The 24,027-nt window shown below is 40.0% G+C and overlaps 1 protein-coding gene across 6 annotated transcripts in view; it reads left to right on the top strand.

The window, feature by feature from the left end:
- The first annotated feature begins 279 nt into the window (after positions 1–279).
- OCLN (occludin) overlaps positions 280–24,027 on the top strand; it is a 43,233-nt gene continuing 19,485 nt past the window's right edge. Inside the window, exons 1-4 of one of the 6 annotated variants that reach the window (XM_073235422.1) lie at positions 280–906; positions 7,382–7,498; positions 11,214–11,895; positions 14,743–14,904. In XM_073235422.1, coding sequence (XP_073091523.1) covers positions 7,449–7,498; positions 11,214–11,895; positions 14,743–14,904 — 894 coding nt within the window. In that variant the 5' untranslated portion in view covers positions 280–906; positions 7,382–7,448. Of the gene's footprint in view, positions 907–988; positions 1,129–1,911; positions 2,067–7,381; positions 7,499–11,213; positions 11,896–11,926; positions 13,530–14,742; positions 14,905–24,027 lie in introns of those variants that run through there. The other 5 variants (XM_073235407.1, XM_073235413.1, XM_073235421.1 and 2 more) reach the window with 5 other exon arrangements.

Below are 24,027 nucleotides of genomic sequence, written 5' to 3'. Positions count from 1 at the left end.
GTACATATTGTTAAGTATAGACTGAATTTGGAGTGTACACATTGTAAAGCGTAGACTAGATTTTCCTAAGTGAACACTCTTTTGGAACCAGCCTCCAGTTCAAGAAATAACATAGCACACAGAAACAGGGCTTTTTTAAGCCAAAGATAACACTAAAATCGTTTAAATCCCATAAGGGTAGACTTTCAGGAGGCGGGGGAGGCAGAGGACCCTGAGATAGTAATAACGTATACTGTAGTATGCACTTTTATTTTGATGGCAAATTTACCAACACCGGTGTCTACAGTACTTCACCTTCATTTAACAACTCTTAATGGTCTTTTTTTTTAGATGCAGAGATTCATAAACAGTTCCTAAAAATTTACGCATGACCTTTGAAAATCTACCGCACCTGCATGCTTCTTTCCAACAAAACTAAATTTTTGAAGCAGGAGAGGGTTGGGTGAGGATGCATATTTCTTGCCAGAGTGCTTAACACCGTTGGACCTCTTTTCAGGAGGAAACCGGTCCCCGCAGACGTCGCACGGCCTCTCCTCGCCAAACACTCCTACGCGAAGCCCGCGGAGTCCAATCGCTCCAGGGTAGCCCAGGACCACCCCGCACACTCCGGGGGCCCGAGCCTTTCCTTTGCGCTCAGTCTCCTCGTGGCGCTGTTCCTTTAATAACTGCGTGCGCTGCCAGAGTGTGCGGCGACGGGCTGGTTCCTCCCGCCTCCTCGCCGCTCCCTTCCCCCTCCCATCCGAGTTTCAGGTGAATGGGTCAGCGAGGGAGGAGGCGGCCACACCACACTCCCGCGCCAGGGTCCACCGCCCCCCTCCCCCCGCCCTTTCTCCTTCCTCTGGACGAGGCGGCAGGACTCCCGGGAGAGCTGGCCAGAACCCCGAGGAGCCGCGCGGGGTGCAACAGGTGGGGCTGGCCGGCGCGGGGTCCGGCACCTGGGCTTGCGTTGGTGCGCATGCCCGGGGCCCTGGCGGCCGGAGTCGGGCGAAAGAGGGGAAGGAGGAGCGGGGCAAGGCGGAGAGCTGAGTCCCCAGCCCGGAGTCGGGCTGCGCGCTGGCGCCCGTGCGGTGTCAGGTGCGCTCGCTCCGTGGCTCCCGTCGTGGTCTCGGACCGGGCCGCGGCGAGTAGGTGGGTTGGGCGCGGCGCCTGGGGCGCACGTTCCCGCGGGGGGACCGCGGCGCCTCGGTTTCGTAGGGGACGCGGTGGCCAGTTTCGGTAGCAGTTTCGCCCCGGGTCCGGGACTGGCGGGAACCGGAGAGGCGCGGGTCCCCGGAGAGAGAGCGCTGGGCCCCCTGGAGAGCTGGCATCCCGGCGAGGGGCGTCTTGAAGCTGCGTATCGGCTCAGGCGGCCGCGGCGCGGGCAGCTCGCCGCCTTTATGCGGGTGGCCGGGAAGTTCGTGACCGGCGGGAGTCCTGCGCTCAGCTGTGGGGGCTGCAGTCCGGGGGGCTCCCCGTCGTTTCCGCCCCACCCGCGCCTTCGGGTGCCCCGGGGGGAGAGGGGAGGCCGGGTGTAATCCACCGAGTAGTCCCAGAGGCCCGCGGCGGGCCGACCGGCTGTTTGGAGTCCACTTAGTGCGAGCTGTGTGAGCCCGCGTGGGTTTAAGCTGGGCGGCGGTGATTTCATTTCGAGTGAGGCTGTACTTCGAGGGAAGCTGCTCACGCGTCGGATTCTCATCCGTGACCAAAAGGCCGCCGCTGGGGGTGCGGCCCTGCCTCCGGGCGGTCCTGCCCGGCGGGTGCGGGCGCCCTGCCGGGGGAGCTGCTAGGCGCAGCGGGGGCGCTCGGACCCCGACCGGGACCTGCGCCTCCGGGCCGCGGGCCTTAGAGATCCCCCGGTAGGCGGGCCCGGCGCGCGGCCAGCCGGCATTTGCCTGCATCGGAGGAAGCGTGCGGGCAGAGGTGGGTCGAGGGGCCAAAATGGCCTCTGCATCTTGGCCTTGGAAGAACAGCTTCGAGCCCCTCGAGTCCCAGAGGAAGCCCCGGCATCTTCAGCCAGGGCCTGGGGCTGGCTGGGCACACTGCCCACCTGGGACATGACCCGGGGCAGGGAGGAGGCAGCCGTCCAGGTTAGTGTGTGCGCCTCACGCACAACAGGTGTTTTATTGGGATCCCTGGAAAAGAGAAAGCCTTCCCACTGAGGCGCTTCTGGTAGTCCTTGCTGTGATCGAAACTAGTTCTTTGCAAACTAGCGTTTCCAAGTGTCACAATGTTTCTTTTGCATTGTACTAGGGAATCTTTTTTCTCTCGTGTTTTAAAGTAGCCCTTTTAAGTGGTGGAGGCACAGTAATAGCTCTCCTCTCAGACAAAGCAGCATTTTTGTTTTTTTGTGGTTTTGCATTGATTTAGTTCTTAGATGCCTCTTTTGTTAGGTGACGATGAGAGGAGAATAAAGAGGTTTCGGCAGCTTCCAGGCTGTTGAGGGAATCAACGGGCAGCGCCTTGGAGGTGCCAGGCAGTGTACTAAAAGTTTTGTACTTTCTAGCATTTAATCATCCCGACAATAAAAGCTAGATCTTACTAGAACTCCATCTTAAAAATGAATGAACCACCTGTAAAGGGAAACATATTACAGATGGACTGGCTTGAACACTACTTCAGCTAATCAGGGAAGGTATATTAGAAAAGTAGCAGTTTTTGATGTAGAACTAAAGAACCAGAAACAGATATGGGGAGTTTTTCTGGAATTCTCTACTTTTCACTAGTGGAAACATAAAAGTTTTCCCCATCTCCCTTGATGAAAAGGTAAATGCCCTTTGCCTTTTTTTCCTAAAAATAATGTTGGAATTACTGCCCTTTCAAAATGATACAAGACTTTCAACCACATAAATAAACTGATAACAATCTTTCTCCTTCCCAGGAACCTCCCAGAGGGGTTTTCTCAGTTGCATTTCAAGGTCTACTTAATTAGAATGTTTAGTGGGCTTTTTTTCAGCCACGTAACTATTTATGGAAATATTAGAGTGAAAAGACTTAAGGCGTTTCTGTTACACCTTTAGTTTTAGCCTCTGTACTTGCAGCTGCTCTTTAACGTAGGGGTTCCTAAACTTCAATGTGCTATGTATCACTTCGGTATCTTCCTAAACTACAGATTCTGATTCCTATGTCAGATATGAGGCCTGGAATTCTGTCTTTCTAACAAGCTCCCAGGTGATGTCCATTGGGTTGTGTGATCCTTTCTCTTTCCCTCAGACTGTAAGCACTTTACTTCTGTTGAATTTATCTTGAATTTACTGGGTGTAAGATGTGTGTGAAACTTCAAGGTGTTCACTGCTGTATTGAAATCATAGCTTTTATATGGATTGTTAGTTTTATAAATCAAGTATTAATCGATCATCACTTTGTACCAGGGACTAGTTCTAGGGTTCAGGAGTAAGTGTGATGACCCAGACAGATACCTAAGTGCTTGTGAAGCTGCTATTCCAGTTGGGGTGGACATCATGGCAGTTTCAAATTTAAAAGAAGAAAAATAATTAGGGGGGAAATTTGCTCTGAGAATAAAACAGGTTTCTTGGATGAAGTGAGTGACTAGAAGGGCATCTGTGAAGAGGTGACATTTGAGCTGAGATCTTGAAGGGCAGGTGCCTGCCGTGTAAAGATCTGGATGTGCTAGACAGGAAACTTTTATCAAGACCCTGCTTGGATTGATGCCTTTATTCTAAGCAGTGATTCTCAAAATCATGGTATGCTTAAAAATCATCTGGAGAGCTTACTTAAAATCAGAGCTAGCCTATTTCAAAATTTGCCTAATTTCAAAATTTAGGCAATTTACTAATAATATGCCTATAATCTAAATAGAGTCATTTACGATCAGGAACAGAACAGCTTTAAAAACTTCTTAAAGGCAAATTAACTATTTCTGCATGTGACTGAAAATGAACAGAGTGCCCTTAAATATAATAGTTTATTTTTTACCTACATTTTTCTTTAAAGATTAATTCTTGGGCATAGCAATCTCAGGTGTTGTTTTCCATCTTAGCTTAATTTTCTATTAGACAGCTTCTGGCTGTTTCAAGGGGAGAAATTTTTTAAAAATCTATTTTAACATTAGCTGGCTTTCAGCTTACCATATTCAATAAGGGTCTGCTTCCTTTGCTCCTCTTACACAGCTGTTTGACTTATGTCCCTATCACTGCACTGGTTCTCTGAAGTTGACCAGTGAGCCCCTTAGGCCAGATCCTGAAGTCTTTTCATTCGTCATTTTTTTCCTTCACCGAACATATATTTATTGACCAGCTACTGTGCTGGGCATTGGGCATCAGTCTATCTGTTCCTGGCTGCCTGGTGCAGTCACAGACTGCCTTGAGAGAGACCTTAGAAGCCCTCCAGTCCAGTCACCCCAGTATCAGCAAACTTTAAGCTCTGCATAAAAGGCAGGAGAGCAGATTGTTATTTGTTATCTTGGAGGGTGTGCGGGGTCAGGGTGAGGGAGAGACTTCCTAACATTGAGATGAAATCTGACCCCGTGGTGTGTTTATGTTTTTTTTAAAGAACCATTTCTAGGACTACAAAGCCAGCATTTCACATATTTGAAGCCCGCCATAGTGGTCCTTCTCGGGTTCTCCAGGTCAAACATTTCCTGTTTTTCCAATCATTTGTCTTAAGACAGTTTTTCTAGATCTTTAACAATCTTAGTTACTCTCCTGAAGAGGCACCTAGTTGGAACATGGTGTACAAACTTCAAGGTTTGGGGAGAGGTTTCCTTTTAGTAACTATCATTCCTTGATATGAGCACTATCTCAATGAAAACTGCCTAAGGTTGGGATAGCTTGTTAGCTTTTGTTGAAATTCTCAGCAAGGAAATGCAGTTTTCCCAATGAAAGGTTGAACTAGAGCTCCCGTATCTAGTACTCATAGTATTAATTTTTAAAATCTGAGTTTACATTTTTTAAATTATTTATTCATGATACCAGTATTTGAAAATGGATACAATATATATAAATGCCTAAACACTGGAATTTCTCACCTTCAGAATAATTACCTTGCTGTAAATGCTTTTGCTCATCTTTAATACATCATCTTAATTATCCCGGTCAGAGGTCAGGATTATCCCTCACTTTGACATATGAGGGTTGCTAGGCTTGGAGAAGAGAAGAGGAATTTATCCTCTCAGATTGTGATCTTTTAAAACTACTAGGTTGACAAACAAGCAAACAAAAAAATATTAACTTAAATAATTTTTAGTATGATTTTGATTATATATCACTAACAGTAGATATAAACTATAGCTTTAAGGTTTAAGATGTTTTAACTAATATAAAATGCTATAAATATAATAGCTGTAAAATTAAACAACATCGATTTAATGTGATGAATAAATAATGTTGTTTTGCTAAAACCAAACTCTCCAGATTCTTTGGAGCACTACATGTCCGTGCTACTGGGTACTGCTTGACTCAGTTCTCTTACTGCTTTCCTCTTGTTCAAACAACTAGGAAGTGTCAGACTTTAACTTGGCACAAAAATTCATTTGTCAAGGAAAAAGAAAATTAGGTTTGTTCAAGGCAATTATTCTGGCCTTCCAGAGAACTTAATGTATGCTAGTAGCAAGTGGGTTAATTAGCCTTTCCAGTGTTCTGTCAGCTGCAAATCTGGATAAGCTTGTCCACCATGTCCCTGGTCATCATTAGAGGCCTCTCTGCAGGTGGACGTAAGTGGTATTTCTTTTGTACTAATTAGGTTCCGTTAGTCAGCCCCAGAGGAATCTGCCTGACCACACTGCGCATACACAGGATGTGCTCGAGGTCACAGGGTTCTCTCTTCTGTTGCCTTCATCCCCCAGTCTGATAACCTCAAAAAAAGGAAAGTTGGTATGGCATGACTTGCTCTTAAGGAACCTTCTAAAGTTATTTGTATCACAATATAAAATCTCTGTTATTAGGAGAGACGTGACAACTAAACTCTGAATCAAAGAAATAGCAGTTTTGAAAGGGATTTTGTTTGGATTTTTGACAAAACTTAAACTTCAGCCTGTGTCTGGATTAGTTTAGAATTTTCCATTGAGCCTGAGATTTTTGGCCTGGCCCTGAATGAGTGAACCCTAGCTATAGAAGGAAGGGATAAGATTCCTTAAAAGTCAGTTTATTGGTACTTGACATTCAGCTTCCAAAATGTTTAATAGCATTTAAATTCAGTTGTCTTCCCTCACTGTTTGGAAAATTATGCTGTCTTGGTATTACTAATATTCAATCTATTTCCATCTTTGAAGTTTTACCTACTATACCTTTGGGGCAATATTTTATTCTGAGAAATTTGAAATAGACTGCCCTTAAGGATGTGGAGGATAGACAGTTATGATTGATTTTAAAGAACAAAACTTAAAAGAGTTTGAATTGCTTGACTGTTCCTAATATAATAATGTATGATTGTGCATGCCTTATTTGAGAAGGAAAAGATATTAGACACTTTAATATGCTCAGATTATAGATATTGCTCAAATGTCCTCCCCCTATTGCCCCAGCTTCCAGCTCTTCCTCTTTATGTCTTCTCAGGTTACCTCCATTCTGCACTTTATCATGTAGTTCAGCCCTTACTAATGTCCATTGTCATTGCTGTTTTCTTTGTGTGTGACCTCCCGGAGAACTGTGTCTCATACTTCACAGGCTCCCATGGTATAGTGTAGGTACTTAATAAATACTTGTTGATTGAGTGAAATTGCCTCTCAAATATTTGGGTTTGTGCTCTGAGGAATTTTAGATCAAAGTCATTCTGCTTTTCTTTTAGAGAAGAGGGCTTTTTAATACAATGTGTATTTAGTGTTTTCTCTTTTGTAAAAGTTATGCCTATTTTGAAGACTTAGAAAAAGAGGAGGGAGAAATATCCACAATCCCACCATCCATAAATGCATTTGATAATCATTTGTCATGATAAAACTATACTTTTAAACCAGATGATGCTTCAGTTAATATGGCTAGTATGTCTTCATAATTGCTCTGTATGCCCTTCCATATATATATATATATATATATTCTCATTTTATATGAACTTCCAAAATAATGTGAAACAAATATATTTCAAGAAACTTTCTTTCACATATCTTCCTTGTTCTTTGAAGGGACTGTTTTTAGAAAATACATTTTACCTATGCTGTAAAAGCACTGTAAAATTATCATAACTACAACTTAGAATCTCAAGTTTAAGCATATCTATGTGCCAGTGATGTGCAGAACATGATGCTAGGTGCCATGAGGACTACCAGGCTCAGTGATTCCTATGCTCAGTGAGTTCCTGTGCTCAAGGAATTAACCGTCCAACATATAAAAATAGCAGTGGGAAGAACAAGATAAGTAGTCATGGTGGGAGAGGTTACTTGAGACTGGTTTTCTTAGTGATGCCAGGAAACTGAGCTCAGTAGTAATGCCATTACCCTACTTCTGTTGCTTAGATTGGCTTATCTTGGGAGCTGCGGGGCGTTGCTTAGCCTGAAGATCAGGTGACCACTGACATCAGCCATGTCTTCGAGACCTTTTGAAAGTCCCCCTCCTTATAGACCTGATGAATTGTAAGTAAATAATTGTAGTTTTTATTTCTTTTAAGTCATGGAAAAAAATACAGCATGGAAACTTTATTGTTTGTTTGCTTTGAGAAATAAAATAATATTTGTATTTGTAAATTTAAATTGAGCCAAAGGGTATATGGTGAAAAGAGAGTTTTTCCTTCTTACCATTAACTTCCAGGATGACAGTTATTTTTCTGCAGAGGCAACTACTGTATCTGTTTCTAATGTTTGCTTTAATATAGTCTAGCTTATATTTATGTGTATATTCCGTTTTGTTTTTCACAGATGGTAGGAAGCTTCTGTATGCCTTGTTAGATGACCACTGGCAACATATTGTAGGTTTTTAAAATAATGTTTTTACTGAGATATAATTCACATGCCATACAGATTTACCCATTCACAATGGACAGTTCGGTGGCTTTTTAGTAGTCACAGAGTTACCATTACCACAATCAATTTTAGAACATTTTCATTGCCGCCTCTCCAAAGAAACCCCTGCCTATTAGCAGTCACTCCCCATGTCTCCCCAGTACTAGGCAGCCACCAGTCTACTTTCCATTTCTAGATTTGTCCATTCTGGACAGTTGATGAAAATGGAATCACACAGTGGTCTTTTGCTTTCACTTAACGTGATGTTTTCCAGCGTCAACTTCAAGAATGATTCCTGCCATTATATAAAACAAGAAGCAAAGTTGAGGGTTCTTGGTGTCCTTAGTCATTTGGGGATTTAACAATGAATTCTTAAATTTTAAGTTTGCTAGCAAAGATCGATAGAGATTTCCTCCTTTAAGTAGTTTAACTCTTTGATAACTGTCATAAGGGTTATGTTCCTGTTATTTTGCCTCCTGATTAACACGTGAACATGGTAGGCACACAGTTCTTCATGATAGTGTGGTCCTTAAAATAATCTAGGTAGTACAGTAATTGAGTAGTGCTCCATTAACTTGTGATTTATTCTGTGTTGCTTTTATAAACAATGGTGAAATACGACATACATACACACATATACTTATGTTGTGCATATATGTGTGTATATATACATATAATATAGGGCACAGGATGTGTATATGAGATGACAAAGCAAAATCATTACTCGAGTCAAGAAACAGAACACCTCCAAGTCCTTCCCTGCGCCCTCTTCTTTCCCTGGAAAACACTGTTCTGGCATATGGTCACCACATGCTTTTCTCTCTCTATTCTTTTACCACTTTATACATCCTCAACAATACAGCATAGTTTCACTTTTTTTAAAACGTATTTTTTCTTTGGGGCAGTATTATAGAAATATAATGTTTAATTTCATAGTCTTATAACCATACTAAAAATAAAAGAAATTAATTTTAATAATGTATTTCACTTAACCCAGTATATCCAAAATACCATTATTTCAACATGTGATCGATATAAACACTTTACTTGTTTTTGCTTCCTTCTTCCAAGATAGTGTTCTAGACCTACCAGATGCTGGGGTCTGCCACAAATAGGACTCACAAGATGTATAGTGGCTTCACAAGTTTGAAAAGTTTTTGGTTAGCTTCTCCTGAAGCAGATCACAAGATAGTTTAACATACTTCGTTTTTTTAATAGGCTCTATTTTTTTAAGAGCAGTTTTAGGTTCACAGCAAAGTTGAGAGGAAGGTACAAATATTTCCCATGTACCCCCTACCCCTACACATGCATCACCTCCCTCATTATGAACATAACCCACCAGAGTGGTATAGTTGTTAACAATTGATGAACCTACATTGACATATCATTATTACCCAAAGTACATAGTTAATGTTACGGTTCTCTCTTGGGTATTGTTACATTCTTTTTTCATACTATGGTCACTAGGTATTTTACACTTAGCAGCACATCTCAATTTGGACTAGCCACATTTCAAGTGCTCAGTGGATCTATGTGGCTGGTGGCTGGCATATTAGACAGCACAGCTCTGTAGCGCGCCACTCAATGGATATGTCACAGTTACCCTCCACTCTAGGCAGATATTTGGACTGTTCCTAGTTTGGGGCTATCATAACCAATGCTTCTGTGAACATTATGCTGTTAGTGGGTATACAGTGATACAATCATTTTGGGAAACATTTTGATATTTTCTAGTTGGAGTTAAAGATTAAAAGAAATTCAGTGTAGAAATTCTACTCCTAGATATATACCTTAGACAAATAAGTGCCTGTGGATACCTGGATACGTGTTTAAGGATGTTCAGAGCTACACTGTCATGACAGCCCCAAGTGGAGGCATCCCAGATACCTGAGTAGAATGGGTTATGTAATTTTCATACTTGACATTTTCAAAGACCAGCTTATCAGTATTCTCTCAGGTTCTTCCTTTCCATTTCTTTCTCATTCTCATATACTAAGGTAATTTCTTCAAATTCCTGTGGTTAGCAGTGCTTAGTAGTACAATGTCTTGCTTTTGAGTGAGGAAGGTGGTCCATGGAAATAATGGCAGGAACAAAGGGGGTGAGGTCAGTTAAGGAACTGAATTTTGTTTCCCTAGGGCCTGCAGTCTAGATTCAATGTACTCACACATCAGTGGGTCTGTCACAACCTGTGTTTATGATTAAATTACTGGAGTTTGCAAGGTATTTTTATAAAGGAGTTTCAACATCCAACTAGGCATCACCCTGATTGCTGTCACTGCACATTTGATTCACGTTGTAGCTGTTGCCATAACTAACTCTAGATACGTCATGATTTCTTTAATGTTTTACTGCCCGGACAGAGACTAAACTCTGAGGAGCCCTGCCTGAGACACTCCTGTTCTCAGGCTCAGCGCCCAGCACACATCAGCCTGGCAGTTCCAGTAAATAGCTGTCAAGTGAATGAATGAATGAATGCATGTGTTTCCTTAAGTAGGAGAGCGAGGCTACCAGGAATTGCACGTGACTCTTGGTAGGTGAGTGAGTGTAGGTGTCATATATGAATGCACCAGTCTCCCATCACACAGTTGATACCATTGTTCTCAACTGCCTGTGCCCCTCCCATCCCCGGGGATCATGGTTTACCTGGTGTGGAATACTCCATCTTTCCTTAAGTGACTGGAATATGTAGCAAGATCTGAGAACCTCTGCTCTATAGAAACTGGAGCAGTCATTCTCAGTGTGTGGTTCCCAGACCAGCAACATCTAGAAATTTGTCTTACCCAGACCTGCAGGGTCAGCATCTCTGGGGATGGAGGCCTACAATTTATGTTTTAATAAGCCCTCCAGGTGATTCAGATGCATGGATGCCTTACTTTTCGAAAACTAGGTGTCTGAGTCAGTTCTGGCTGCTAAAACAAAGTACAGACTGGGTAACTTATAAACAACAGAAATTTATTTCTCACAGTTCTGGAGGCTGGAAATCCAAGATAGTGTTAGTTTAATCAGGTTCTGGTGAAGCCCTTTTCCAGGCTGCAGGTCTGTAGATTTCTTGCTGTATCCTCACATGGTAGAAGGGGCGAGAGAGCTCTGTGGAGTCTCTTGTAAGGGCACTAATCCCAGGCCTGAGGGTCTACCCTCAGTTACCTACCAAAGGTTCCATCACATCAGGGCTTAAGATGTTGACATTTGAGTTTTGGGGGGACACACATTTGCTCCATTGCAGTGGGGCAGTACCAGTAATAGTTTTATTTGCCAGCTGTTGATTTAAATTGTTCTAAGTACTCTGTACATCCTTTCTGCTTACCTCCAAAAAGTGCTAACCTGAAATTGTTTCCATGTGCATTTCAGCAAACCCAGTCATTATGCACCAAGCAATGACATATATGGTGGAGAGATGCACGTCCGACCAATGCTCTCTCAGCCAGCGTATTCCTTCTACCCAGAAGATGAAATTCTTCACTTCTACAAATGGACCTCTCCCCCAGGAGTGATTCGGATTCTGTCCATGCTCATTATTGTGATGTGCATTGCCATATTTGCCTGTGTTGCCTCCACACTTGCCTGGGACAGAGGCTATGGAACTGCCCTGATGGGAGGTGGTATAGGCTACCCTTATGGAGGAAGTGGCTTTGGTGGCTACGGAAGTGGCTATGGCTACGGTTATGGCTATGGTTATGGCTACGGAGGTGGCTACACAGATCCAAGAGCGGCAAAGGGCTTCCTGCTGTCCATGGCTGCCTTTTGTTTCATAGCTGCATTGGTGATATTTGTTACAAGCGTTATAAGATCTGAACTATCTAGAACAAGAAGATACTACTTGACTGTGATAATAGTGAGTGCAATCCTGGGCATCATGGTGTTTATTGCCACAATTGTCTATATAATGGGAGTCAACCCAACTGCTCAGGCTTCTGGATCTGTATACAGCACACAAATATATGCCCTCTGCAACCAGTTTTATGCACCTGCAGCTACTGGACTCTACGTGGATCAGTATTTGTATCACTATTGTGTGGTGGATCCCCAGGAGGTATGGGTTGCTTTGGTTGGTCTCCCCCACTACCCCTTTCTCTTTGGGTCAGAGGCTCTCAACTCTGGATGCTTAATAGAATCACTTTGGAATGTTAAAAAAAATATCCATGGCAAAGCTGCATTTCTATTTAAATCAGAATCTGGGAGATGGGCTCAGTGTTGTTATTAACACACCATATAATTCATCCATTTAAAGTTCAATTCAGTAGTTTTAGTATATTCACAGGGTTGTACAACCATCACCATGATCGATTTTAGAACATTTTCACTATCCCAAAAAGACACCCCATACCCAGTTAGCAGTTGCTTACCTAACCCTCCCCAGTCTTAGGCAACCACTAGTCCTATTCTATAGATTTGCCTATTCTGGATATTTCATATAAACAGAATCACACTGTATTTATTCTTTTATGATTGGCTTCTTTCATCTAGCATTAATGTGTTTGAGGTTCATCCATGTTGTAGCATGTACCAGTACTTTATTCCTCTTCATTGCTGAGTAATAATCTATTGTATGGATATAGAACATTTTTATTACCCATTCAGCAGTTGATAGACATTAGGCTGTTACCACATTGGCTGCTATGAAAAATGCTCTGAACATTTGTGTAAAAGTTTTTGTGTGAACTACGTTTTAATTTCTCTTGAGTATATACCTCAGGAGGGAATTGCTGGGTCTTAAGGTGACTCTGTCTAAGGAACTTTTGAGGAACCATCAGACTTGTTTTCCAAAGCAGCACTGTTTTACATTTACTGTTAATATATGAGGATTTCAGTTTCTCCACCTTCTCCTCACCCAATTGTTTTTGTCTGTTTGGTTCCAGCCATGCTGATGGGTGTGAAGTGGTACCTCGTTTTGATTTGCATTTCCTTGATAGCTAATGATCTTGAGCTTTTTAGCTATTGCTCTATCTTCCTGGGAGAAATGGCTATTCAGGATCTTTGCCCATTTTTTAATTGGACTATTTGTATTTTTATTATTGAATTGTAAGAATTCTTTATTTGTATGTAAGTCCCTTAATAGATACATGATTTGTAAGTATTTTTCATTTTGTTATTTTCTTTTCACTTTGTGTATTTTTCAAAAGTTTTTTATTTTGGTGATGTCTAATTTTTTCTTTTGTTGCTTATGCTTTTGGTGTCATGTTTAAGAACACTTGGTCTAATTCAAAGTCACAAAGATTTACTAAGTTTTACTTTTAGCTCTTACAGTTAGGTCTGTGATCAATTTTAAGTTAATTTTGGGTATGGTATAAGGAAGGAGTCCAATATTCTTTGCATGTGGATATCCAGTTCTTTGTACTATTTGTTGAAAGGACTATTTCTCCATTAAATTTTCTTCATGCCGTTTTCAAAAATGAATTAACTATAAACATCAGGATTTATTTCTAGAGTCTCAGTTTGATTCTACTAATCTGTATTTCTATCCATATGTCAGTACCATGCTGTCTTGATTACTGTAGCTTTGTAAAGCTTTGAAATTGGGAAGTGGGAGTCCTCCAACTTTGTTCTTTTTCAAGGTTGTTTTGGCTAGTTTCTGGGTTCTTCACATTTTCATAAGAATTTCAGGATCAACTTGTCAATTTCTGCAAAAACAGGCCAGCAAGGATTTTGAAGGATTGCATTTCATCTGTAAGTCAACTTGAGAAGTATTGTCCTCTTTATATTAAATTCTTCTGATTCATGAACAACATAGGATGTCTTTTCACTTATGTAGGTCTTCAATTTCTTTCAAAAGTGTTTTGTAATTTTCAGTGTTAAGTCAGTATTTTTAAAAGCTATTCAGGTGATTCAAGGGGTAAGGGTCGAGAACTCTGCCTTCAGTTGCCATGAGTCATTCTAATTATTTTAAGAAAATGTTTCTGGGTTACTCATCTTTTGTTCCTTTTTTTTTCTTCACACTGATTAGGAATTCTCATTCTTTCACCTGAGTGAGTCACTATTGTGAGATTAGACCTTCTCCAGTAACTGCCATTATTTTGAATATAGAAAGGTTTTAAACATGTTTGTTGTTGACAGATGCATCTGTGGTAGTAGGGCTGAGGGTTGATACTCCTGTGTTACCACAACCCCATCTCTGTTAGTCCTCTGCCTACCCAAAACTTGTAATTGAAAAAGGATATCATAGATAGCTGCAGAGAGACACCTCCTGTTACCCATGAGCAGACATTTAGACCAGAGTCCTGATACTTGCCTCAACTCCAAGTGCCTCCAGGCCAGTGTACCACTTAACACACCTGTCAGACACTGGGGCTCTTTCCAGTAAGTACACAAAAGATTCCTTAAACAGAATCCACCTTCTAGACTAAAGGAGTCCTTCATCCATTTTCTCTTTTATAGCTTGGTTAGATCATGCCTGCATAATTTGTGGTTAGGCAGATCAACTGTGGACTGAAATTTAAATTTCAGTGTAAAAGGATTTGCCAACCATCATTGGGCATTTAAAACTACTTCTGAGAATAGCATTTTTCAAGCCCTTTAGAAGTATACCAATGATTGGGTTAATTTACTGGCCATTTTTACCTGTTTATAAAGATACAGCCCCCTGGTACTTAAGCTTTGGAACTAGTTTTCTATAATTCTGAAATGGGGGTGGTATAGTAGGTGACTTTAAGCATATTTTGGGGATTGAATCAAGTTGAGTGTGTGTATGTGTGAGATTTGCTAGCCTCAGCCCAACTACTGTGGGCTGTATTTTATATTTCTAAAATGGAACCATATTTATCAGTTTCATATCATTTAAACCACAGATACTTAGTATGGCCTTAGGTATTTGTAGAGGGTGGACTGGGGTAATGTAAGCGATTCAACTCTAATTGTGTCAATATCCTCAATTTCTTTTTAGGCCATTGCCATTATACTGGGGTTCATGGTTATTGTGGCTTTTGCCTTAATAATTTTTTTTGCTGTGAAAACTCGAAGAAAGATGGACCAATACAACAAGTCAAATATTTTGTGGGACAAGGAACATATTTATGATGAGCAGCCCCCCAATGTTGAAGAGTGGGTAAGTGTTTAAAAAATATCAGCAAACATCCAGTCTTTTATTAAACTCCTAGGTTCCTGTCTCTAAACTTGAATTTTAGCGCTTTGTGAAACTTTGTTCTGAGAATTATTGTCTGTGTCTGTTGCAAAAGTTGTGGCCTCAGTTTTAACTCAGAACGTAAAGAAGGTGGGAGAGGTGAAAATTGTTTTACTATGAGATAAAAATCAGATTTCCACTTTACAGAAGTGGATCTAGACACTGAAAGAAATGGGTTCTAAACGAAATGTGTAGAAAGAACTTGGCCTTTGCAAACCAAAAATGATGCCTCCCCTCCCCCTTTTACTTGCCTGCCTTTCATATTGGAAGGAAACTATTGATTGCTGTCTTGGGTCAAGACTGGCAAGGGTATTTCTTACATGGGTAACGCCCTCGCAGATCAGAGGGATGATTCTGCACTAACACCTGTGAAATATATTCGTGAGGCAGAGAGAGATTAGAGCAATTTCCTTTTTTGTATATATGTTGATCCTACCAGTGGTGGCTGCCTATATGAGATTTGCTGAAAAGCCAGAAAGTCCCTGTCTCCCAAAATAACCTCCCAAATGTGTGTTACTGATACCTAACCAGTCCTTAGAGATGTCTGGAGTAAGACTTTGTTTCTTGGACATCCTCTGTTAGACTGCTTTTGGAGACAACCTCAGAAACTGCTGTCGTAGGTTTCTTTGAGTAGATTGATTCCCACTCAGGAAGATTAGTTGGGAAACCTGGACATTGGTTCCTGGGTAGCTAGGTTTCAGCCAGTGGGTGTGGAGTAGAGAGGGCTAAGGATGGGTGCTGCTGGTCAGGCCAGATGTAAAGACATTGCTCATATTGAAGACTCCTTTAAGTGCTGGCATGCTGGACATACCTGATTTTTGAAGAAATCTAGAAATGCAGATGAAATTTTTTTATAGTTCAGGAGAAAAAATGAGGCAGGCTTAGGAAAATCAGGAGGTGTGGTATATATTTGGCACTGAGATGATAGTTCCAATCATCCTAACCTCTCCTTGAAGCCTGCTTGTTCTTTTTTTCTTCCTCATTTTCTCCCCCATTAAGTATGAAGGCATTAGAGGAAGTGTTTCCTTTTGACCTTTACCTCCAGGCAAGGCCACCTGTACATGGAATAGGACAGTCTATTGTGAACTATGAAGTAAATGTTTTGCCGAGAGTTTCTGGGTGTGTCAGTTTTTACTGGCTGTTGGATTTGTTTACTGAAGGTTTCAAGAGCCTAAAAAAAAAAAAAAAACCTGACTTGAGAGAGACCAGTGATAGTGATATTGGAGTCCCAGTGAACTTTGACCTCATATGATTTTACTGTCATGAAAGTTTAATCAGTTCTGGGTGCTTTTGATAATTTGGCAACAGACAGCAGTAACAATTGATGAGCTATGTGATGATGAAAATGGAAGTACTTTACATGTAAAAAGGCATTATTTTTATGATGCTTCCTATATAATGGAATCCCTGGAAATCTGACAGCCAGCATGGAGGTTGTCCCACGTATACTTCATAGTTTCTCTGTCATAAATAAACATTTTATTGTATGAAACTTAATCATCTGTTGAATAGCACACATAGTGATTTTGAGCATAATAGTGTTTTCTGTTACTTAGTCCCTTACAAATTCCTCATTTCTTCTTGCCTTTCATTTTCCCAACTGAAATGCCTAAGAGAGGCTATTGGCAATAAGGTATCTGGAGGTGGTTTTCACCACAGGTAATGGGCTTGTCCTTCCATTTCCTCCTCACCTGCTCAAGTGTGCTTTGCTGAAATCAGGAACGCATTCTCATTCTTTTCCCAATTCCACAACCAGATTCACTCTCATTTCTCTGCTCTTTTGCGCTATTTACTCAGATAAATTTCACACTGATGACCTAGCTGTCCAAGTAGGTATACTTAATGCTGCATGTAAAGTGCATGACAGTGGAGTGCATTAGTGATTATTCCTTCTTTTAGTTATTAGAAACTAATATCCTAAAAATAATCTCCACTGAAAATAATGAAAGAGAATCTAGAATTACTTATACTAAGTGAGGATTAAAATTCTAATTTTAGTTAGAATAAAGATAAGACACTCCCCATACAATAATAATGGGTTGTTTTGGGGGAAAAAGAAAAACTAGAGAAACAATTAGTTAGCTGCTGAATATTATTAGTTACATGCTAGGGTAGGTCTAGACATTATTATTTTATTAGATCTAACTGTGTTTTTTGGATTGTAAACATCATTAAGATCAGAGTGTTAGGCAGATTTTTGTCTTTTTGCATTATCTGTTGAGAAAATGCAACTCTCTAATTTCCTGTCCCTCATTCTCCAGCACAGTGGTTTTTCTGTCTTCCTAGGAATTTTTAGGGTTGTCTTTTTCCCCTCCCCTTTTTGGATATCTTGTACTTTGTAAAGTAAGCAGGCTGTGTTTGCACACTGTTTGGGTATTAACCTGGTCCTTTGTAGTCAGTCACTCAAGTTTGTACCAACATTATTTTTTAAATGTATAAAGGTTCTTTAAATTTGCAGATCTCAAAACCCAGATCTAACAGATACTTTTACTGAATTAAAAAATAATATGTATAATTATTTTATCTGATTGGTAACTAGAGAATTTTGAAAATACAATGAAGTATAAAGAAAATTCTACCTCTCTGTTACTGTTTTGGTGTATTTTCTTTAATCCTTTTACCCCCTCCTTATTCTCAGTGAGAAGTATGATTATAGTTCCCATTGGTGTAAGATTCTACCTTTTCTGATTGAGCATTATATTGTAAACTTTTTAACCACATCATTGAAGATTTTTCAGAAAAATTTCTGATACTATTAAAAATTCTTATTAAAGTATATATATACACACAGAGTAAATACATAAAGTGCACTAATTTAATTGTATGACTCTGAATATTTACACACATATGCCTATGTAACCACCACCCAGATCAGGATACAGAACATTCCAGTATCCAGGGATTGCGCATGCCTCTTCTCTGACAGGGTCCCCTAGAGAGTGGTAAACTCCTCTTGGTTCTGTCACATCAGTTAGTTTTGCCTGTTCTTAAGCTTCATATAAATGGAATTACTTACTAGTGCTTTGTGTCCCCTCAGTATGGTGTCTTATGAGATTGGTTTATATTGTTGCATCTGTCAGTATGATACTGTGTCTTTATTTTTGTATTTTTTGGCAAGATAAAAGTTTTCCTAATTATTCCTTTTTTAAAAGCCCATCGTCAGAATTACAATTAAAAAAAAAAACGGGTTTCCAGAGAAACCTCTCCTTGCCATTCTTGAGTCCCCATCTGCCTGGCTCTGGGTTTCTTTCCTCCCCCTCTCCCACTCTTCTAGGTGCTTAGTTTCTTGTGCCTCCTTTCATTGTTTTATTTTGTGAAAATAAAACCAAAGAAAAATAAACTTCCTGCTTTTTACACAAAAGTTAGCATCATACTATTCTGCCTGCATCTTGCTCTTTTTACTTTACAGTTTATTTTGGTGATCATTGTTACCACTGCATAGGGCACCTTCTCCTGGTATGGATGTACCACGGTTTGTGTAACCAGGCTCTGTATGTAATGTAATGTAATGTGACATAATTACATACAGTCTCTGTACATAATGTAATGTAAGTGTAGTCAGTAATGGTTACATTTGCTGTTTCATGTAACAGACAATAATATGATTTAAAAAAAACCCAAACTTTGTGTACCTTGTATATAGGTCTATACTTGTATACTTCTGTAGGTTAGCTATCCCAGAGTAGTATAACTGAGTCAAAGGGTATACGCATCTATAACTTTGATAGATAGAAATAGAACACTGAAATTGTCTTCTTTGGAGTTGTACTACTTTTATACAGCCATTGGAGATGTGTGAAATTCTGGTTTCATACACACCTTCTCTAATAACATTCCATTGTACAGTTGTATTTGGCCAATCCCTGTTGTTGCCCATGAAGTTTCTTCAACTTTCCACTTTCTAAAACGGCTTTTTTTTGTGGTGGTTTACAAGAAGTTCTTAATATAAAAGTAATACAAGTTTATTAAAACAAAATGCAAAATAGTATGGATAGAGAAAAAATAAAGTTCCTTCCCGTTTCCCTCAATTTGCCACTGGGGCCACTTAATAACTTTTAACAGTTTTATATCTTTCTAGGCTTTTTTTATTCTTGTACGGTTACTGACTTCATACATTCTAAGACATGCTCCCTTGCTCACTCCAATTTAATTTTTATGAAATTAGGGGCTCCTTATTGGTGTAGTGTGGATGCTCCCCGCGCCCCCCGCCCCATCCCTTTCCCCATCTAGACTTCATCCATTTGTACAATCAAAGACACAAAATCAGCGCAGCATAGTAAAGTGGGTGTAAAAGTGTAGACTAGAATCAGATTGCCTGGGTTATAATTCAGCCCAGCCAGTTACTTTTTGAAACCTGCCAAGGTATTCCATGTCTCTGGCTGAGCTTCTCTATCTCAGACATGGGAATGATCATTGTACCTACTTAATAGGGTTGTTATAATGAGTTGATATTTATAAAATACTTAGTATAATGCCTTACATATGGTAAATAATGTGATTTAACTTTTAATAATTTGGTGTTATTTTTTAACCAAGAAAAGAGATCATAATGTATATATGTATTTGCAGTTTGCTTTTTTTAAAAATTCACCTTGTATTGTGAACATTTTCTAAGTCTGCCAGTACACAGACATTTATCTAATTGCTTTAGACGGCTGTATGGTATTACAGTGTGAATATGCCATGATTCATTCCCCTTTTTCTGGACATGCTGATTGCTTCCAGTTGTTTGCTATTACAGATATCATACAGTGAACATTCTTATACATGTCTTTATGCACTCTTGCTAATATTTGTATAAGATTTCTAGAAGTGGTCAAGTGTACACATCTTAAATTTTGTTAGGTGCTGCCAAATTGCCTTGTTTTTCAAGGTTGTTGAGTTCCACAGACAGTACATAAGAGTGCTCATTTCCCAAAGTCTTTTCCCTGCTCTGGACATTATCGGTCTTTAATTTCTGTCAATCTGATAAGCGAAGATTAATTTCATTTTAACTTAAAAAAATGTTGTGGTTAAGCATATCTCATCTGCTATTTATATTCTTAAATCACTTGACTTTGTAACATGGCTTATTTTCTTTTGGTTGTTCACTCTTATTGGGGTTTTTCATACTATGAATATTAGCATTTTGTTTTACATGTTGCTAGTATTTCTTTCCAGACTTTTGTTGGTCTTTTACCTTTGTTTACAATGTTATTTTTCATGTACTTACATTTATCTGTCTGTAATGGCTTCTGTACTTCTTTCTGTTCCTAGAAAGGCTTCCTTATGCTTTCAAGGTTTAAATAATAGCCTTCTGTACTTTATTCTGTATTTCATACTTTTGTTTTTTTTTACTCTGTTATGGACTAAATGTGTGCAGGTGGTTAAGCATATCTGTCAGTTCATGGCATGTTTTTTTCATCCCTGATTGTGTAAAGGTCTTCTCTCATGTATCTTGATTTTATAATTTTTTCAATTTAGACCTTTAAGGACCCTAGGAACTTAAAGAAACAGCTTTAGTGATGTATATTTGTATCCTATGAAATTCACCCATTAGAAGTGTCCAGCTTATAAAATGACTTTTAGTAAACACTTAGCATTGTGCAGCCATCACCCCAATCCAGTTTTTAAAACAATCTTTTTATTTTAGAATAGTTTTAGATATACAGAAAAGTTTCAAAGATGGTAACAAAGCGTTCCCATATACCCTGCACTCAGTTTTCCCTGTAGTTAACATCTAACTTTAATACGGTGCATTTGTCACAACAAATGAACCAATATTGGTTCATAAGCACTAATTAAAGCCCATCCTTCATTCAGATTGAGAAACTTACTTTTTATTATGATATGAGATAAGATCTAACTTAATTTTGTTTCCTAATGGCCAGCCAGTCATCCTGAAGTTTGATCTTCTTAAATTTTACATTTTTGGTAAATGTCAAGTCTTTTGGTTGTTCTTCCTTTTATGAACCCATTTTGACCAGAATAGTTATGTAAAAAGTTATTAAGCAATTTTCTTCAGTAAGTATACAGTAATTTTTTGAAAACAGAAGAAATTGACATTGAAGTTAACTTTGCTGTTAAATAAATAGAAAGATTCTTTTCATTCAGCTGCCTAGGGTCACATAGTGGTGACAAAGCCAGGACTTGAACCCTAATTGAACATTTCTGTGCCAACATCCTGTTAAGGAAAACAAATGGTTTCCTTTTTTTTTAAGTTGGACTCTAGGTGCACAAAAACAGATTAATCCCAGTGTGGTTCATGACGTCGTCATTGGTCCATGCATAGCTTCACTGCTCTCGTTGTGACTTTAGGCAGATTAGTTCTGTTACTTTTAATCAATATGTATGTCGACAAGTCTGATTTGGAAAAGGGTTCCTGGTGTAGGGACAATAGCACTGGACCCTTAGAGTTCTGGGTTCAAATACTGATTCCAGCACTCTGGCAATACGTTAACTGCTCTGAACTTTAGTTTCCTTATCTATAAAATTGGCCCGTATTGTTTTGTTTGTCTCAAGACTGATGTGAGATGCATATGAGAAAGTGAAGGACAGTGAAAGTCTGATTGCCTTACAGGGTATTGAAAGGAAACAGCTGACTAGGAAGACAAGAATTTTGATGTTTCACAAATATGCATTCTCCTGGTTATAGTGACAGAAATAGAACTTAAATTAGCGTAAGTAAGAAATATAAAATTTATTTGTAAGATTTGGGGTGTTAAGTCATAATATCCTAGAAAGGGTTGAAATAACTATTAGCTGCAGAAGGCAGGGATGTGGCTGTGTATTAGGAACAATTAAAATCAGGGACTTACAGAACAATAGGATTTGTTTTCTTCTCTTGACTTCCTTCTGCTTGGGTAGGCTTCATTTCCTCTCATAGGAAGGGGGCAGATAGCTACATGGAGCTCTTGGGTTTTTCATATTACTGATTTATCTGCGATTGGCCTGGCGAGGGGACCCGGACTGAGTAGGTGTGGTTCAGGTGACCATCCTTACACTAACCCAATGTGCTCTGGGGCAGGGCCTCCTCACATAATGTGGCAGATGGCAGTTCCCACAGTTATTTTGTGAAAGAGGAAATGTTTTCTAGAGAAGTGGTTTTCTGCAGACAATATGTACTGCATGAGCACATGCTACATGAATTAATTGTAATTGTTCCCGTTTTTGATGTCTGTGGCCACCTGACCAGGTTTAAATTCGAAGTGCAATTTAAATAGCATTGGATGAGTTTCTGAGCAGCTTTGAATGTGCCTGCTTCGTTCGCCCCAGCGCCCCTCAGCGCTCTGCTGTGTCCTCCCATGGAGGGTGTCCTGCTGCTCGGATCGCTTTCTGCTCTTGCTTGCGCAGGGCCTCTTCCAAGAGCAGGGAACTGTGTCCTGCCTGCACCCTGCGAAGGCCAGTGGTGGGACTGTTCAGCCATGGTGCCAGAATTGACAGTCCATGCAGATGAGTATTTCGTGTTATCTCTGTGCTCAAATCTCCCTTCCCCAATCTATGTTTTCAGAAGCTCGTAAATACCAAGACACATATGTTCATTTTTCTCTAGAGCAAATACTTAAACCTGGGGCCTAGCTTTGGAAAAGCACACACCTATACGGTGAATATTAAAGAGTTGATTGTAAAATGTGTATTTGAGGTTAGTTTTGATAGCTACAGTATTCTGACAAAACAGTAACTGAAAGTTAGAACTTCAGTTTCAGGTGCTGCCGTGAATGAATTTCAGATTGGCTTTGGTAAAGTAAAATGAAGCAGGATCCAAGAGTGGTGTGTGGGCCCCTGAGGGTGAGGTCCTTCAGTCTGCCTCTGTAAATTTATGAGGAAGCTCAAGACTTGTGAGGTACAGCACTAATAAGGTGGTGGCTGGGTGGTGGTAACATGAGTTTGGATTAGAAGTTCGGACTCTGCATTCCCCGTGCTCTGTTCAGTGTATTACATCAGGCTGACTTGGGTTTGAGCTTCACATCTTAATTTTGGCAACAAAGCCAAAAAAAATCACAGTAAGTGAGAGAAAGGTAGCAACTGCCATTTCCTAAGCAGCTACTGTAGACTAGCCACTTTGTATTATTATTATAACCCTAACTACAGTCCTTACAGTGTGGGCACTGTTCTTATTAAAGAGTAAACTGAGGTTTGCAGAGGGCTTCATAATTTGTCTCAGACCTAATATATAAATAGCTGAACAAGTATTAGATTTACCTTTATATCTTGTTTTTTTTGGTGTGGTTTTTGATGGAAACCCTTGCACCTCAGTTTTCTTTGCCAGTAGAAGTAGAGTTGGAGAAAACAGAACTTTGTTACTAAAACTAATGGGTTAAAAAGAGATAGGCATAGAATGCCTATCTACTACAGATCAGCACACCACTTTTCAGTGAGTATATTCTGCATGTCTCCTAATTTGTGCTTTTTCTTATTGTGCACGCAATTTATATCAGAAGAGGAACAGACTAAGATTGGAGAGAACATGGCATGAGCTCATTTCTCCATTGTTACCAAGCAGTAAATGAAATTTGTTGAACAAGATCATATTTTTAAGTATGAAACCCTAAGTCTAACAGCTAAATCCTTAAATCTAAAAGCTAAAAATTGATCAAGGTAGTCTTTTTTCTAGAAGTTCCCCAAGGCTTTGACATTGTGATGTAACATTTAAGTAGCATTGTTCCCAGCCTTCATCTGTCATGGCAAGAGCTGGTGAGCTCGCAGGCTGGGTGTGGAGAGGGGACAGGGTTCCTGAGCATATGGCCTGGACCCTGTCCCTGGTGGGCAGCCTTGGGTTGCTTTTGGTTTCCTTAAACTATGATGAAGATAATCACGCTGCCCTAAGGTGGTCTTGTCTGTTCATTTAACAGAGTCCTCATGTACAAATGGGTAAATAAAAGTTCCATCTACAGCACATAATTTATTAGTGCCAAATGAACTGCAGCTGGAATAATAATATTTAGTACTTGCAGTGATGAGCTTGATTAAGGGAGATTGGGTAAGAGTACCCAAAATGAAGTACATTTAATGTTGGTTGCAGTTGAACTTAATGGTCCTCTTGTAGACTTGTAATCTTGCTTTATGTTA

Source organism: Manis javanica, chromosome 1 (assembly GCF_040802235.1).
Source record: "Manis javanica isolate MJ-LG chromosome 1, MJ_LKY, whole genome shotgun sequence".
NCBI lineage: Eukaryota > Metazoa > Chordata > Mammalia > Pholidota > Manidae > Manis > Manis javanica.
The sequence above is the reverse complement of the archived record's forward strand: the minus strand, read 5'-3'. Positions and strand labels throughout refer to the sequence as shown.